This window comes from Cyprinodon variegatus, unplaced genomic scaffold, assembly GCF_000732505.1.
Source record: "Cyprinodon variegatus isolate N-32 unplaced genomic scaffold, C_variegatus-1.0 Scaffold826, whole genome shotgun sequence".
Taxonomy (NCBI): Eukaryota; Metazoa; Chordata; class Actinopteri; order Cyprinodontiformes; family Cyprinodontidae; genus Cyprinodon; species Cyprinodon variegatus.
This window is the reverse complement of record NW_015151279.1, coordinates 51,352-68,250: the sequence shown is the minus strand read 5'-3', so window position 1 is coordinate 68,250 and position 16,899 is coordinate 51,352. Positions and strand designations below refer to the sequence as shown.

Below are 16,899 nucleotides of genomic sequence, written 5' to 3'. Positions count from 1 at the left end.
TCGGTCAAAATCTTTGGATTAAATGTTGTTCATAACACCCATACTGTATATTTTTTAAATGAATCTTCCATATAATCACAAATGTTTTCCCCAGGAGAGAAATATTGAAATGTTTTTATATCATTAATATAACAACAAGTAGCTCCATTGGTCATAGTTTAATCCATTTCCCTCGTTGATATGTGGTTGTACAGAGCAAGGTGCGCTCCCGCTACTGGGGATGCATATCCGCGGTCCGCTAATCCGTGACCTCTGCATTAAACCGAAGCCAAAAGTAACGAGTAACGGTTGTTTTAATAATGTAAGGAATAGAAGGTACAGATACTCGTGAGAAAATGTAATGAGTAGAAGTCAGAAGTAGGAAGAAAAATTAGTAATGGAGATACCTAAAAAGTGTACTTAAGTACAGTAACGAAGTATTTATTCAGATTCCAAGCCTAATTGGCAGAGGTGTCAAGTAACGAAGTATAAATACTTCGTTACTTGACACCTCTGCCAATTAGGCTTGGAATCTGAGGGACATAAAGACAGTAGAAAAGTAATCCTAATCAGATCTTAATTCCTATGCTCCACTAATCTGGAACAAGCTCCCAGAAAATTGTAAAAGCACTAAAAACCTTTATTGCTTTAGGTTGAGACTGAAAAAATATTTGTTTAGATTGGTCTTTGACTGTGCTACCTAAACATCATGAGATTGTAGTCTAACTTTTTTTCATTATATTATCTATCATTTTATTAATTTATATATTTTTTTCTACCTTGCAATGTACTTTATAATGTGTGATGCCTAATATGTACTGCACTTTGAATTGCTTTGCTATTTATTGATGTGAAATATAAATTAACTTGCTTTGATTTGTCAAAACATTTATTTTTCTTTTTTATTTAAAATTGTTATTTTACATAAGACACAAAGATAATACATAATATATCTCAGTATTTTAAACCATTTAGTCAAAGCCTCATTAGAAAAACCAAAATGTATAATCACAGGATTAATTCCAAGAATACTTCATAATAAATAAGACAATGAAAGTTATAAGTTTACATTAAAAAAAAAAACAGAAAAATACTTATTTTAAATTTTAGATAAGGAGATGACAGAGAAAATGTATAATGACCTTAGACTTAAAAGACAAACAGTTCTGGCCATTTGGAAATATGTCCCTTGTTAGCTAAGTTATTATTGCCAACAACCTAATGTCCTCTGATTATAGATAATACACATAGCTTTAATTTGGTATTTTACTCTCTCTCTCCAAGAGAAAACATCTAGTATTTTAGCATCCTTTCAGCTTCTCCAATATTCAGGGGTCACCACAGAAAGTCATTATAACTTGATCTCAGACTTGGAAAAGTTTTTACACGGAGTGCCCTTTCTCACACAACCAGAATTTACACCCTGGTCCCCCACACCATGGTCAAAAACTTTAATCACTTCACCATGAGGACTTTTACTGTGACTAATATGCTCTCTTTAATAATGTGTTGAGCTAAATTAAGCAAATAAAGTGGCTAACCATGCCATTAGCGTTTGATTTTCTTTTATATTAAAATCAACTGAGATTAGTCCTTTTGTGTTCTTGTTGTTTGCATTTGTCACAATCTGTAGGGTTTCGGCTCTGGTTTTCTTTTGTTCCTGTTTTCCAGTATTTTGCTATTGTCTAGTGTATTCCTTTTATTCTTCCCCTTTTCTGTCATTTCTAGAGTTTGCTATATCAGTTGATTTAAATGTCATTGTTAGGTATTTCATGCACATTTACATAGTTTGTAGGACTGTTGCCTTGCAGCAAGTGGATTCTGGGTTCAATTCCCAGCCTGGGGTCTTTCTGCATAGAGTTTGCATGTACTCCCTGAGCATGCGTGGGTTTTCTTCGGGTACTCTGGCTTCCTGCCATGGTACAAAAACATGACTTTTATGTTATTAGGCATCTCTAAATTGTCTTTAGGTGTGAGTGTGTGTATGCATGGTTTTATGTCTTTGTGTTGCCCTGCGATGGACCTGTCCAGGGTGTACCCCGTCCCCGCCTCTCATCCATAGAATGCCTGAGATAGGCACCGGCCCAACTGAAACCTTGATGGAATAAGCTGGAGAAGATGGATGGATGGATGGATGGATGGATGGACGGACGGACGGACGGACGGACAGATGGATGCTATTTTATTATTAGCATTATTATCATCCTTGTTTATCTTCTCCTGCTGTGATCTTTAGTTAGTTGTTTGGATTTAGTAAAATGTTTGTTTACTTCATGTTAGTAGGTTTATTCTATGTTTCCTTCTAGTGCTTTACAAATCGTAATCACCTGATCCCTCATCTCCTTATCTTGATCCTCAGCTGTGTCCACTGCTCTTTGATTGCCTCAACCTTGCCCTCTCCCTCTCTCTCTCTAAGTCATCAGTCATCAAGCCCTTATAAATAATTTTGTGGGTTTTTTTTTTTATTGAGGAACTTTAGTCCCACTGCATCTGGGTGCTCCTGCAAACACATCCTCACAGTATGCCTCTTTTTATGAAACCCAGTTAGTCAATGCAGGTGGCTTCTCCCACTGAGCCAGGTTGTGGTGAACGTTTCTTTCCATTAACAAGGACTTCCTTTTTTACGGTCACTGCACGCTCTGTCTGCTCCATTTGAGGAATTGCTGTAAAGTCAATGACAAAATGAATGCTGTAAGTGACTGGCTCACTGACAGTGAATTACTGAAAGACAGAAAAACCTTTAAACCATTTCAAAAATGAAACTGAAGCTGACTGCCTTGTTTCATATCTTGTATCTATTTAGATTGTAAGTTAATGACCTCAAATCTTTCCATAGGATATGACTTAATACCTTTGGATCATGTGTGGTGTAAGAATGAACTATTTAAACTGAATTTAACTAAATTGAGCATTTTAAAAAAAAATCACAGAAAGGGGTTATTTTAAGGAAACAAGTAGCGAAGAAAGAGACGCCAGTAAATGTGTTAAAGCAAAGTTGAAGTTAACAACTTGAAATGTAAAAACTGAGCACATCATAGGCACAAATTGTGAAATTTTCACTAATTAGGATTGAGCTTCTGAGAACTACCTGAACTTTCAGTCCCAGTTATTTGCCTGGAGGCGATTACTGATTTTAACATCACTTTGAATAAGTTCTGAATATAGTAAATTACTATATATTATACTATATAAAACAGGACTTAAGATTTGGCAGCAATCTAATCTTAACCAGACAGAGAAGATTGCTCAAATTATAGCATTGGGCTCCTTGTTACCGTTGCAGGGGGAAATGAATGAAGAATGAACCCAGAATGAGGGTTAAAACAGGTTTTAAAAGATCATACAGTACACACATATTTTTTTTAGAGACAAGTCCTCACTGGGAGTTATTGGTAAGACAATGAAAGTAGACAGACGCCAAGGTTTATTCATATCTACACACAATACCAAGTTTGCCTAAATATTTCACATCTGTTACATGCAGTGTCAGTCAATTATCTGTTAATGTCTGAAAAAAAATGTCAACATCTGAGCAACATGCAGATCCATATAATGTCCAACACCCGTCTTCATTCATCGTCAGTTTCATTACCATTTATAACCTCTCCTGGATGTTTAAACACAATGTATAACATCCCAGACATCCCAAATTTGTAATCATGGATTTCTCACATTTGAGACATTGCCAGGTCAACAGCAAAGTTGCAGAGCATTAAAAATGCATTCTTAGTCATCATTATACCAAGTTTTCATACCTTGTGCTTGTGTTAGCCCCACAGAAAATGTGCAACACACTATAGTCCAAAGAATCAGGGCCCACCTAAGAAAAAGGACAAACATTTTAGAAAACGTGTGCAATTAAAGAAAATACAGTTGGCATATTTACAATTAAGCTTTCTTCTATTCTTTAAAGTTTTTATCATAAAATGTTAAAAGGCATTTGCAGGTCTATATTTAGGTATTTCAGATCCTCTTCTTTTGAATATAGCGGCAGCAGTGGAATTGTATTCTGATCAAATTCCCTATTTAGGTCTGAGGTTGTTAGGTAAGTTATATTTAAATTCCATGCCAATGGTATGCAATATTTAGGATTGTTTGGAATTATTTACTGTCGATTTGCAAATACCTCCCAATAAAAGCACTTATAATATCCCTCAACCTGTTTCAGAAAAAACTACTGTAATGCTTTAAAACAGTGAAAAGTCCACAAAAAGGCTTAAATCCCAAGCAACAGAATTTTTGCTCTGTTTTTCAGAAGACCTTTTTTACACCTACCCTGCAGTCTTGGTCAAATCTGTTGGCTTACACTAGAGCAATATGTAGTTGGAGCGCTAATGCTACGTGAGTGTGAAGCGACAGAATTTACAAAGGCTCCTGGATAGGTGTCAAAAAGTCTTCAGAAAAAACTGAGCTAAAGTCTGATTACCTCCAATTTAGCAGTTTTGTCGCTGCTATAACCAAGACAAAGGAGGATCTGCATAGGCAATGTACCTACAAGAGTATTAATACACCTTAATGTATTTATCTTACACGGTATTGTATTGGAATATATTGTGAAAGACCAATACAAATGTTTGCATAGTAATGAAGCAGAAGATAAAGAATCCTGTCTCTTTCATATGCTTAACTCTGACAGATGTGTTATGAATTTGTATTTACCCTTCTTTGTTCTGAAACTCCTAAACACAATTACAGAGGTTAACTAATTAAAAACAAAAAAGCAGCGAAGAAAGCTAATTAAAATGACAGAAGTTCAGGTGAGACTAATTATATTGAAATAAAGCTGATTAAAACCCTGTATACATTTTTAATTAAGCCATGAAGAGGGCAGAGTACAAAGAAATTGTTACTTTAAGAAAGACAAAATGTTACGCTGAGGAGCTGTTTTCCAAATAGAGCTTTATAAGCACCCGTTCCTATAAGGCACAATGCGTAAATGTCCCATCTGCTTTTATAAGTAGTAACTATTTTCCTTTCACATTGTGCATGTATTTATGATGCACAAAGATACACAAAGATAGCTATTGGTTTGCTCAACCAAGATTCCTTTTGGTCCTATTGCCAGAATAATATAAAAAATTTAACCAATCTACATCATAACGACTGGAAGCAAACTCTAAGCCCACTCTGTGTGGTAGGGCTGGCTTTTATATGTTTTTATCTATTTACCTTAAAAAGGGGGTGGGAGGGGCATATTAACTTGTTTTAAACATAAAGTGTACTGTAGCCTACTTCAATTGTTTGTGTGGTGATGGTACTCCTTATAGAAGCATGAGGGTCTTATTCATTTGTAAGACGGCATTGGGTGGGTTAGCAGTTTCTCTAATAGTGTTTTATTTTATACAGAGATTGATCTATTAAGGAAAGCTGTGCGGTAACAGACATTTTATACAGCAGGCTTTTTTTCCACCGCAAGTTTCAATATTTCCCTCTACTGCCAAAACTCTATTCTTACTACTCCTTTATGTGAAGGCCCAGGTGTCTACCTCCATAAAGATACACAAGCAAAGTACAATAAATTGTGTGTGGTCCGTTTAGCTCAATTCCTGTTCATTAAAGGAATAGTATAGGATTTCCTGAAAGCGCGCACATGCGCGCTCACGACGCTACGGAAGCCGGCAGACCAAACCAGCGCATTCAGCTCGGCAAAGAACTCATGCTCTTCCTCAACACTGAAGTCCTCAGACATTTTTCTTTCGTTGTTTCTTTCTTTGCACAGGTAAACAGCACATTTCTTCTTCTACGCTTGCATTATTGGCAGAGCAGACGCTGAATGCGCACTTTCATCTGGCTTGGTCTGCCGGCTTCTGTAGCGTCGTGAGCACGCATGTGCGCGCTTTCAGGAAATCCTATACACTACTGTTTATGCTCTAAAAACATTCTAAATGACTTCGTTTCGAGTAAATTCTGGATGCTACCCACTCAGGACACTTGGAATACATTGGACGAGCAGTATGGAGGAATATTGACACGTTTTTTGTGGACTTTTATGGACCTTTCTGTCTCGGTCACCATAGACCTCCATTATTTGAATGTCAGCAGACAGCAAGAAGCCTCCCAGATCTCCAGATGCATTTGAGATATCAAAAAAGTACTCCAGAGTGTTGTTCAGCATGGGGGTGAGTAGAAAATGAAGGCTAATCATGTTTTGGGTGTACTATTCCTTTAAGATCTGAATTACAGGATTTCATATGGTATGGTTTTCCGTTCAGATTGGATGGCAAATCGTGTCCAGTGGGTTCAGGTTACAGTATACAATATACAGAGCAAATTACAAGTCAGGGAGAAAACCAAAAAAATGTCCTTTTTGGTTTTCTTTGGATGCTTGAACAATTAGCACATTTATTAGACTTGAAAGTTAGAAGCTATCTGCAGCCGAGGAACCTTTGGACACCCTGGAAAATATGTTTGCTGATACACTCCACCAAATCAGTTTAAGCTATTTTGCTAAATGAATGGGTAAGAAATTGCCAACTCATTTAGCTGATGAGTCAGCTACTTCATTAGGATGGGATTAAATTGAGCTCAGATAACAAAGTAAAAAATCTTGGAGTTATTTTGATCAGGAGCTGTCATTTAAATCCCATATCAAAGAGGTTTTTAGAATTTTCTTCTTTTACATGCGGACTATTGTAAAAATTGTAAATATCCTGTGCTGCTGTCATCAACACCTTTGTCTCTTGATATTGGAGCTTGGCTTGTATTTTAGTGCAGTCCTGTTTCTCTGACTGTGACTAACTGTATATGCTCTCTTTCATCCTCTGACATGGGAGCTGGCTCAGCGCTCGTTTGCGTGGCTGTGTGTTTCCTGGACAGGGCTGCCTGTGGAGCCCGTTGACAGTCACCTTTTGTATTTCTGCTTCTTTCTGTATCTCTGCTTCTGTTTCCTTGAACCCCAGTCGGCCTCAGCAGATGGCAGCTCGCAATGAGCCTGGTTCTGCTGGAGGTTTCTTCCTATTAAAAGGGAGGTTTCCTCTCCACTGTCACTAAAAGCATGCTTGGTGTGAGGGATTGCCTTCGAGTCAAAGAGTTGATGAATTCAACTGGTTTTCCTTAGATAAAAAAACTTTAAATCAGTTTGATTGTATTATCTGGAATTGTCTGTAAAGTGCCTTAAGATTATTTTTTTTCTTGTGAATTAGTGCAATATAAATAAACTGAATTGAATTGAAATGAAATTCAAAATTTTGTTGTAGTTCCTTCAACTACAAGTGCAGATATTTTGGGGTAGAGGCATACAGTACCCTGCAATACCTGTTGGAGACGCGAGAAAAGGGTGTTTCATCAAACAAGGGGTTTCAGCAACACGAAAGTGTTGAGGGGTTGGTACTTACACGTTGTAGATAAGTCCCTGTTTCAATACAACTAAAATCAAATGCTGACGTGGAACAACAGCATGTAGTCAAGTTTGACAAGTCAAGTTCTGCTTATTACCTGGTTAATTATTTCATGTGTGTTGAATTACATTTACATGGAAATACTGAATGTTACAGGCTTTGACTCACATGAAGTACAGCGTTGACACAAAGGCAGCTGATTCAAAATTCAAACGATTCAACATCTACATTTTTTTCAAAATTGTCTGTGTTTAATTTTTTATTTGGAATACCACATGTTTGTTTTCTATTTGCATTTTTGCTTTACTTGTATATCTCTATAATAAAACAATTTTTTCATCCATTTTCCATCAAGCTTTATCCAAGCTTGGGTCGCAAGGGGTGCTGGTGCCTATCTCAAGCTGTCAATGGGCGAGAGGCGGGTTACACTTTGGACAGGTAGCCAGTCCATCGCAGGGCAACACAGAGACAAACAACCATTCATGCGCACACTCACATCTAAGGAGAATTTAGAGAAGCCAATTAACCGTCAGGGTGTCTTTTTTATTGACTGTGGGAGGAAGCCGTAGTACCCAAGGAGAACCCACGCATGCACAGGGAGAACGTACAAACACCATTCTGCAACTCACGTTCTGCAAGGCACCAGTGCTACGCACTGCGCCAATGAGCAGCCCGCTATTTTTCATAAGATTATTATTGTAATGCAAAACATATAAAGTGTGAGGTTTAATAATACTTTCTGTGGCCCTATACAGATAAAGCAAAAATAACAATACACATTCTGTCCATTGTTTGACTTTGAGATTCAACTTTTTTTTTAGCATGCATATGACCTACTTATGCCTGTTTTTAAATTACATTATTTCCATTTAGTAAGCTATATAACCTTGATATAACTCCAACATCTTTAGTTTGTCTTGAATAAAATCATCTGCATCCTGTTATGTTATACACAAAGTTTTAGAATTTAATTGATTGCACTGGCTAATTTTGTACTGTAAGCTTCCTTTAGGCAGAAGCTGTTTTAGGAAATATATTTTGAGTTTCTGCAGAGAGGCACAGGAAAGTCTTGGTTGGCCTTCAGTTACAGTATAAGATTTAAAAGACTACAACTAAGACTTTTAAAAGGTTTAGAAACTAAATCTAAATTTTAGGCAGAAGTGGTTTGTCACTTAAATTGTTATTATATATTTAACGGGTTTAGAATGATGCAACATTTTGGCCTTAATGTAAAGAGAAAAAAAACTATCTCCCCTCTGGCCAGCTGAGAGAGACGCACAGTAGGGAGGAGAGGAGGAGGGGATGATGAGGACATGAGCGTCTCTGCCTCCAGCACATCCCCAGCAAATCAGTCCCAGATCGTTTGGCAGTTCATTCTGAAACAAGTTGTGGAGCAGTTCAGCCTAACAGTTCAGACTTTCATTGAACTGTGCTGAGAACATGCAGAATTGTTTCCACACGTTGTTTATCTGCAGCTTATTAAAATATCCCACTGGCTCCGCTTCATATCTGCATACAAATCTAAACCTTAGTCCAGCAGTTACTCTAACAAGGCTTTTTAAACGTTACACGCCCACTAAAAACATAATAAAACGCATTGTAGTATTGGCATAGGCATGTTAGGAACACATTCTGGAATTAATCTTGAATCTTTTAAAGCAAAAGGAATGAACAGATTCTGTCTGTAGACTCACCCTCCGACTCCAGTGGCTTTTAGTTTGGAGTTCAGGACATTTTGCGGCTCCATAGCGGTTACTTCATTCTTTCCTGGTAGTTTTTATTATCCAGAGGAGGTCAACTTTTTCCATCCCAGGTAATCCTTGTGGAGCTCTGCGCAGAGCGAACGCGCAAAAAAATATAGAAAAGTAGGAAGAGAAAATGAGTAGATCAGGGATCAACTAGTTGAAATGCAGCGCGCTGTCATTGCTGCGTCCTTTGCTCTGCAGCCTACATGGAGATAACCACTGGATATGAAAGACGCTCCACCTGTGCGCTCCTCTATTTAGTTTGTGCGTTTTATCTCCATGCGTCTGGCAAATATGGATAGCAGCAGGATTAAATGATCTGCAGCCTTCCTGGCAATCACAGGATGACGCGAAAGAATGCGAGGACTTCCCAAAATGAAAGTTTATTGTGGACTCAGAGAAATCTGGACACGGAGGGGGGGTGAGGGGCGGTAGGGGGTGGGGTGCACCTCCCTCTGTGGCCCTCAGCTGACATCCAGGGAAGCACTGGAGCTGTTCTTTCAAAAAGAAGTAAATTTTTTTCAGACCGAGTGGATTCATGCACAGTTGTTTTAAAATGTTCTTATAGTTTGATTGTAAATGTTTGAAACTTGCACACAGGGCCACACAGATTTAAAAGGCAGAGGGACTCTAGCCCTTACAGTGCCAAACCACCCCTGAGAAAAATCTTTTTTTTATTTATAAAATCCATTTCTCAAGTATTTATGCTCTCTCTATGCATATGGCTAAGTTTGAAATTATTCATAGCTTTGGCTGTTTAAAACTAAAATAATTTCTCATTAAGTTTTTCCCCCTTAAAATTCAGTTCAAGCATACCGGTACTTAAAATAAAATTACACCTAAGTTATATAGTGGTTTATGCAGTCTGTCCTTGACCAGCTCTGGAGCCTCTTATTGAAGACACTCTGGTGTACACAACATTCTGGTAAAGACTATTCTCTGGGTTTTCCTTAAGGTTTAATTCAGAAAGAATTGTTCTTTGAAAAAATTATCTGCAGAGATTCTAGAGAGGCACAGAGAACAGAGCCTGTCTATGTTAAGTTTGTTGAGCTTCTTTAAGTCAGTTACTCTGATCCTGCTCCCCAACCACAAAATGGCAGAACAAACCTCACATCCTGCAACAAAATAATGGAAGATAAAACCTTAATTTGCCAATTTGCCAAGGGGTTTATATTATTGGATAATTATTAAACCATAGTTAATAATGTTTTATCTGCTGTTAATATTGGTGTTAGTTATTATATAATTAAATCACTGTTTGGCACACCCTCTTTTATAGACTGCAGTTAAGTTCAAACAACTGTGAGTCGCTGGCATTACACTGCGCCTGACATGACTCTAGGCAAAAACGGTTTTAATTAGAACCATTCTAAACTGAATATTTGTTTATTATTATTTTTTTTTATTTACTGTGTATATTCACAGTGTAACAGTACAGTTTGCTCTCTAGCTGAGAGAATTAAATTTTTCTGGGCTTTTTGAAAAACCCGGTTTCAGTACAGATCATTACTGTTTTAATGGGGGGAACATCTAAATAAAGAATCTTGTGCACGTCCATCTAACGACAGCTTCCTCAGATCCCTTCTTCTAAAAATATTTTAATATACCCATCTAAAATACAACCAGAAATGAGTCTGAAAGTAGAAATGACCCGACATTGAGCTATGTCCTGCCGTTGAAACAGAAATATACATAATTACAACATTACTGTTATTCAAATCCTACATACGTTGCATCCCCTACTACTTTAGACCTCAATGTTGCTAAATTTTAAACTCCTAAAGTTGATAGATGATGTTATTGCCAAATTTGCATAACTGGTCATGTTTTGATCCAGCATTGGATAGAAGAATATTAGTATTGGCAAGACAAAAAGGGAATGAAAAGAACCAACTCAAAATATGTTTCTAATTAAACATTATTTCAATTATCATTAAATGATTCAATAAAATGTTTTGGTTTTACTATGAAGTTTAACCAGAGAATATACTCTATTGTGAGTGGACACAACTGAGAAGGACTCCTGGATGGGTGTTGAAACAGTTACTGGAAAACTGAGCAGAAGTCCAGTTACCTTCAAATTGGACTTGTTTTTACTTTTATTACTTTAGATAAGGGTTACTAATCTAGTCTACTTTAACAGACGATTCACCCACAGAAACCACAGTTAGATAAAAATACACAAAAATGTTGGGCTTCTCAAAATTGTTTAGATTTCTATGTTCGAATGTTGGAGCTCTTTTTGTATGAATTAATGTGTGATTGTAGCGTGGCATCAACATGTGGTTTTGCTTAGTGGAAGCCAGGTTGCATTGATTTGGACCTTCAGGTCATCTTTATTTTTCAAGTCTGTTGTTTTTCTCATCTTTCTCGTGAAAATACCTAAGACATTATCTAAGGGGTTCAGGTCAGGATAGTTTGCGGGCCCAATGCTCATCAGCACAGTGGTCATTGAACCAGCTTTTGTGGACTTGTACTACATCCTGCATGGAGTGTATGAAAATGTCCTGACAAGTTTACAGCAGATAACATCTTTCTGTAAAACAGGACTGACTGTGGAAGCTAGCAACACAGCTAGAGTCTTTCTTCAGACTCTTGAACTAAGATTTTCAGATGAAATGCAAACTTTACTTTGATCTGGAAAGAGGATTTTGAAAAACTGAGCAACTGTCTGGCTCTTTTTCTCCTTAGTCCAGGAAGAAAGTTTATTCACCCTGTGTTTTCTGGCCCTTTTGACACTGCTTCCATGTGAAGTTCCCATAAATTCTTAAATGTATTTGGCTTACTAATCTTCTCAAGGTTTAGGTCTTTCTTGTTATTGGAAAACCTCATCCTATTATGCATTTTCCTTTCACTAAACTTTTCTTGATTAATGTAGATATAGAACTCTGTACACAACCAGCTTTTTTAGGAATTATGTTTTTAGGCTTACTTGTCTTTCAGAGGGTGTCACTGACTACCCTCTGGACATTTGTCAAGTTAGCAGTCTTCTCCACGTTTGCTTCTGCTATGATATGGCTAATAAGCTCACATCGGTAAAAAAAAAAAAATATTTACAAATTTGTTTTATGTAATATTCTCATTTCTAAGACACATTATTTTATGTTTTAGTTATATGAAATAGATATGAACTATACAATACATTGTTACATTATCTCAAATATCAAAATAATTCTAATAAAAAACCCTTAAAAAAACTAAAGGAAATTAGATTTTATCTGTATTAAAACCAGTCAACTATATAGCACAAAAATATTACCTAAATTACCTGCTTATTTTTAATAAGATGTTAAGAAAGTGGTTGGATGTTTGGAAGTTTGAAGCCCAAATAAACTTTTCTCACTTCTCAACTGCTCTGTTTGCATATAATTCCTTTAGAACATGAACAAATCTGACATAAGTCTGACTATCTTTATAAGGCATTGCATTTGCATCGATTCTCACCGTACATAAAGGGATTTATAATGATATGCCACAAAGGCTTTAGTGTGTGTGTGTGAGTCAGGGCGTGTGTGTGTGTGTGTTTGGACGTGTTTTACCTACAATGTGGAGGAAGTATTATGTAAAACGTCCTACATGTGAGGACTTACCCGTACATATTGGGACATTCACCTGGTCCCCATATGGTAAAGTTCTGTCCTGCGAGTTGGGGTTAGGGTTAGGTATATGTTGCTATTAGTTAGGATTAGGGTAAAGGTCTGGGTTAGGCCATATAAAATGAATGCAAATCAATTAAATGTCCCCATATGTAATGAAAGCACAGCTGTGTGTGTGTGTGTGTATGCAATGAAATTCCTCCGCCAAAGAAAGTCCTCATTGACCCACCTTCAACAAAACGCTGTGACAGTGTCCAGGAAAGAACCAACAGAGCACTGATTCAGCTACCTGCAACTGGATCCCTCCTCCTCACACAGAGCTCCCTCACAGTTCATCGTCTCATGATCAGGAAGTAAGGGAGCTCACCACCTTGAAAGATCGCTTCCCATCTACCTGTTTCAGCAACATCAGATGTCAGCTTTTGTTACCACAAATCTAAGTTCTCAGACAGGAGAGGCAATGTCCTCAGAGCCTTCGATGGAGCCTAGATGAAGACCTCCAATCTTGAGAGTAAGGTTTCATGAGGATGATGTATCAACCATGACCTGAGGCAGGCATAATTTCTCTAGGGAAATACTCTTGCCTGCAAAAAAAGTTCAGCAAGAAGAAGCTGCATGTAGTAGTCTTCATGCCAACATAATCTAATCTTATTTTTGGATTTCCTATTCAATATTCAAATAAAACTAACAAATGCATTATATTATGTAGACATAATGCAAATAAAATACTAAAACAACCTGCTTATACAGACTTTATTAAGTCAGTTCTCCATTATTATTAGCAGAATTGTACCTACTGCAGTTTAATGAATTGCAAACCAAATATATTACATTATGTCATGGTAACATCTAATCCTGAGGGAAATGTTCGTAAGGTATGAGGTAATTTTGTAACATACTACAGTTACTGTAGCCCATCCTGAACAATATTTTAAAGCACCTCGTTGTAAAAGACCTGGCCCATTTTTTATTTTGGGTCTTCCAGGGCCTTTATGGGAAGTAAGATACACTAAAATGTTTTCCACCAAGTGATTTGTCCCCGTTCCTGCAGCCATAAAAGCAACACTTTGAAATGCACTGCACAACCTGGATTTGTAACTACTTATCCAAGAAAGATCTAAGAAATACTAGCTGCGAACAAAATTCTTTTGGGTTTCCCGAGTCCCAAAAGAACCTAATCAGCTTTCAAGTCTGAAAGCTGATTCTGTTACACTGAACTCAGTGAACGAATGTGGCAGATGCTAGATGGTGTGAAAGGGGTTTCATTAGGCTTTACAGCTGTATTGGCATATCCTCTATTTTTTATTCTTGTGACAGATTCCTTCTGACTCAACAGCAATTAGTTTTTAATATAGAACATATAGATCAATGCTTGCTTGTGTTTTAAGTTTTATTTGTAATGTTTAGAGCAATCATTAAAGAAAAATGTACCAGAATTACCGCAAGGTTATGTGGAAAGATTTTACAGAATTACTGAAGCATGTTAAAGTACAAGCAGCAAGATTTATTAAAATGCTCAAAGTATCTCAAAAGTGTGTAAACGTGTATTTAGTTTTTCAATTTTTTTTTTTATTTTTTTTTAACAAATCATGCTTCTGACATATGCTTTTAACATCTTTGCAACCATAAAATAGGATACATTTTTAAAAGCAATAAGTTCTGTCATGTCTGTTCTGTTTCAATCTTTGTAAGAACTTATTCAAATGAAAAGATGTTAAAATGTGACGTCTACTACTGCTTAAGAGCTACGTTACCTGTGTGTGGTTACACCATTTTATACTTCTTGCGTTGGTTACTAATGCTCCTTTTAAAGCCTAGGAGTGGCCCCAACCGATAAAGTAGATTCTTAACTAAAATGAGCTGAAAACCAGTTCAAATGTGACTGGAGTAGGTATGGAAAGCTAAATGCGCCTAATTTTTTCATAAATTAAAAACTGGAAAGATCTCTCTTTGTAAATATAAACATTTAAATGTTACTTGGCATGCATGCATTAAATAAAAAAAAAAATAGTTTTGTTTATCCTTAATAAACAAATATATATATGTGTGTGTGTGTGTGCGTGTGTGCGTGTGTGGGTGTGTGTGTGTGCGTTACTACATACAATGAATTAGGCCCCCACTCGTCAATTCTTTAGGTTTTGTCCTGGGCCCCTGTCAGCTGGCCTGCAAATGGGTCTAGATTTTTAATACTGGGTATCTATAGAGAGTGAGTAATTGTTACTCATCCTTGAAAAGATCTACAGCAGTTTATAAAAATTGTTTTAGGACATATTGAAATTATTTAGCTAAACTGTCCTGGACAAGACTTGAAACAGACATTATTTGGTAGTAAATAGACTGTAGATGAGATAGAAAAAATGTATATGTAAAATACTATTGTCCCTCCTGCGCCCAAACGAGTCCAAATTGAGAAAGAGATAGTTGGATGACAATTAAGAACCTCCTAAATAGTTTTCACAGACTTGCGGATAAAAAGATGGTTCCAACATTGAACTCTGATTAAAATATTACTGACAGAGTTTCTGTGTATTTTTGAACAAACTTTATTCGTTATGATACAAAATGACATGATAGAACTGAGTCAAGAATGTGGAAATAAAATGCTTAGACCGCCTTACAGTTGGGAGCCAAAGCTATAACCTTCACCCTGAATGTACAGGGGCCCTCCAAGCTGGGGCTTTTTGATCCGTTGACCTGGTGTTACTCCTAGGTTGGTTTGATGACAATCCAGAAAGACAAGGACTTGGAACCTTTAAAGGGTTCCCGCAGTTTAAGCTTTACTGTCAACAACCAAAAGCATCAGTTCAATTGTCACTCTCACAATTCCCATGCGCTCTGGGAATTTTGAAAAAATCAAGGTTCTCTCTTAAAATTTTACTGATGAAATATGTTTTCTTCAATGATAACTTTTCATCTAGTTTACTTCTAATTCAATGACATGTTTTACAGTGTCTCATGACTGTAAAGCTCTATTGAACAAGATGCAAACATTTTCTGGGAAAATATCTTCACTAAGGCTGTTAGTCAAGTAGCTTTTAGTCCATTGTGTTGAGGATAGAAGCTCAATGTCTAAAGGAAAGTTTCCCCAGCAGAAAAAAATAGGTTCAATATCTAAATCTTCTTTGTATTACAACCATATAATTATATTTTGCACAGAAATTTACTAACATGTTATTAGATATAAAGTAGTGCTCATTTTTTCCATGGTAAAAGCAAAAAAGTTGATGAGATTTAAAGCACTTTGAATTTTTCAGCTGGGGTTTTAAAAGAAAACACACACACACACACACACACACACAAATCCTACACCGCATAAGCATCTTTCCATGCCATTTTCCAGTGATGGAAACTTTGGTTAGAAAAACACAAGACCTTTTTGTTGTACTCTTGTGACTTGGGAATTTAGACCGGTGGAGTACAGGCAACATCTGAGCAGTCACAGCTGGATCCAATAAGATCATGCCCTGGTGCTCCATTCACCCACTCCATACATTAATACAGGAAATCTACTGTGAGATGTCAAGCGTAAAACAGAAATCTTTTTATATTAATTAAATGTTAAACTAAACCTGAATTGAACTGTTTTATTTTTTCAATTTTAATTGAATTTTTGCTTGCTGGCTATGAATCAAAAGAGAAATATTTTCTTTAGAAAGAAATTTTTAAGATTGGATTATTATTTATTTTGTTGTACAAGAAGCTACATAAAATGGAATTTGAGAAGGAAAGAAAGACAACTGAAAATTTTAACTTTTAATTGTGTCGTTTAGGATAATCACAATTGACATAAAGTGTTAGAGTTTAATAGAGTTTAGTTCTGGGCTCTGAAATGTTTTTTTTTCCCCTGGGAGAAAAAGGAATGGCTATCTGCCCTGGTGTTCTGAGGTCAAAGATTTTAGGATGGATAAAGAGGTGAATGAGGTCAGGGAGAGGGGAAGAGTTTCCCTGAAGGCAGACATAATGGTGAAGGTATGAGGGAAGTTACTTAAAGGTAGAGTTTCCGAATTATGGAAAACCCCAGGTCAAAATATTTGAATAGATTATCTGATAATGACAAAGTTTAGAAATAAATTGTTGCACAGCTTTACCCAAAATACTAAGAAAATCCTCCCTGTGCTTTTGTATTTAAGCATTTATTCACATAGTTATATAATCATATCTTCAATAAAACAGCCTTTTTTAATATTTTCTGGTAACCATTTATTTTTGCAACAAACAGTACCTGTTTACTCCATGTATTTG

At 36.6% G+C, this 16,899-nt stretch overlaps 1 protein-coding gene across 1 annotated transcript in view; it reads right to left on the bottom strand.

Moving 5' to 3' along the window:
• LOC107098960 (collagen alpha-1(XXVII) chain B-like) overlaps nt 1–9,444 on the bottom strand; it is a 110,037-nt gene extending 100,593 nt beyond the window's left edge. Inside the window, exons 1-2 of the mRNA XM_015396869.1 lie at nt 9,011–9,444; nt 3,735–3,799 (exon numbers count right to left, since the gene is read on the bottom strand). Of these exons, the coding sequence (XP_015252355.1) occupies nt 3,735–3,799; nt 9,011–9,063 (118 nt within the window). The 5' untranslated portion in view covers nt 9,064–9,444. The remainder of the gene's footprint in view (nt 1–3,734; nt 3,800–9,010) is intronic.
• Between the last annotated feature and the right edge of the window lie 7,455 nt (nt 9,445–16,899).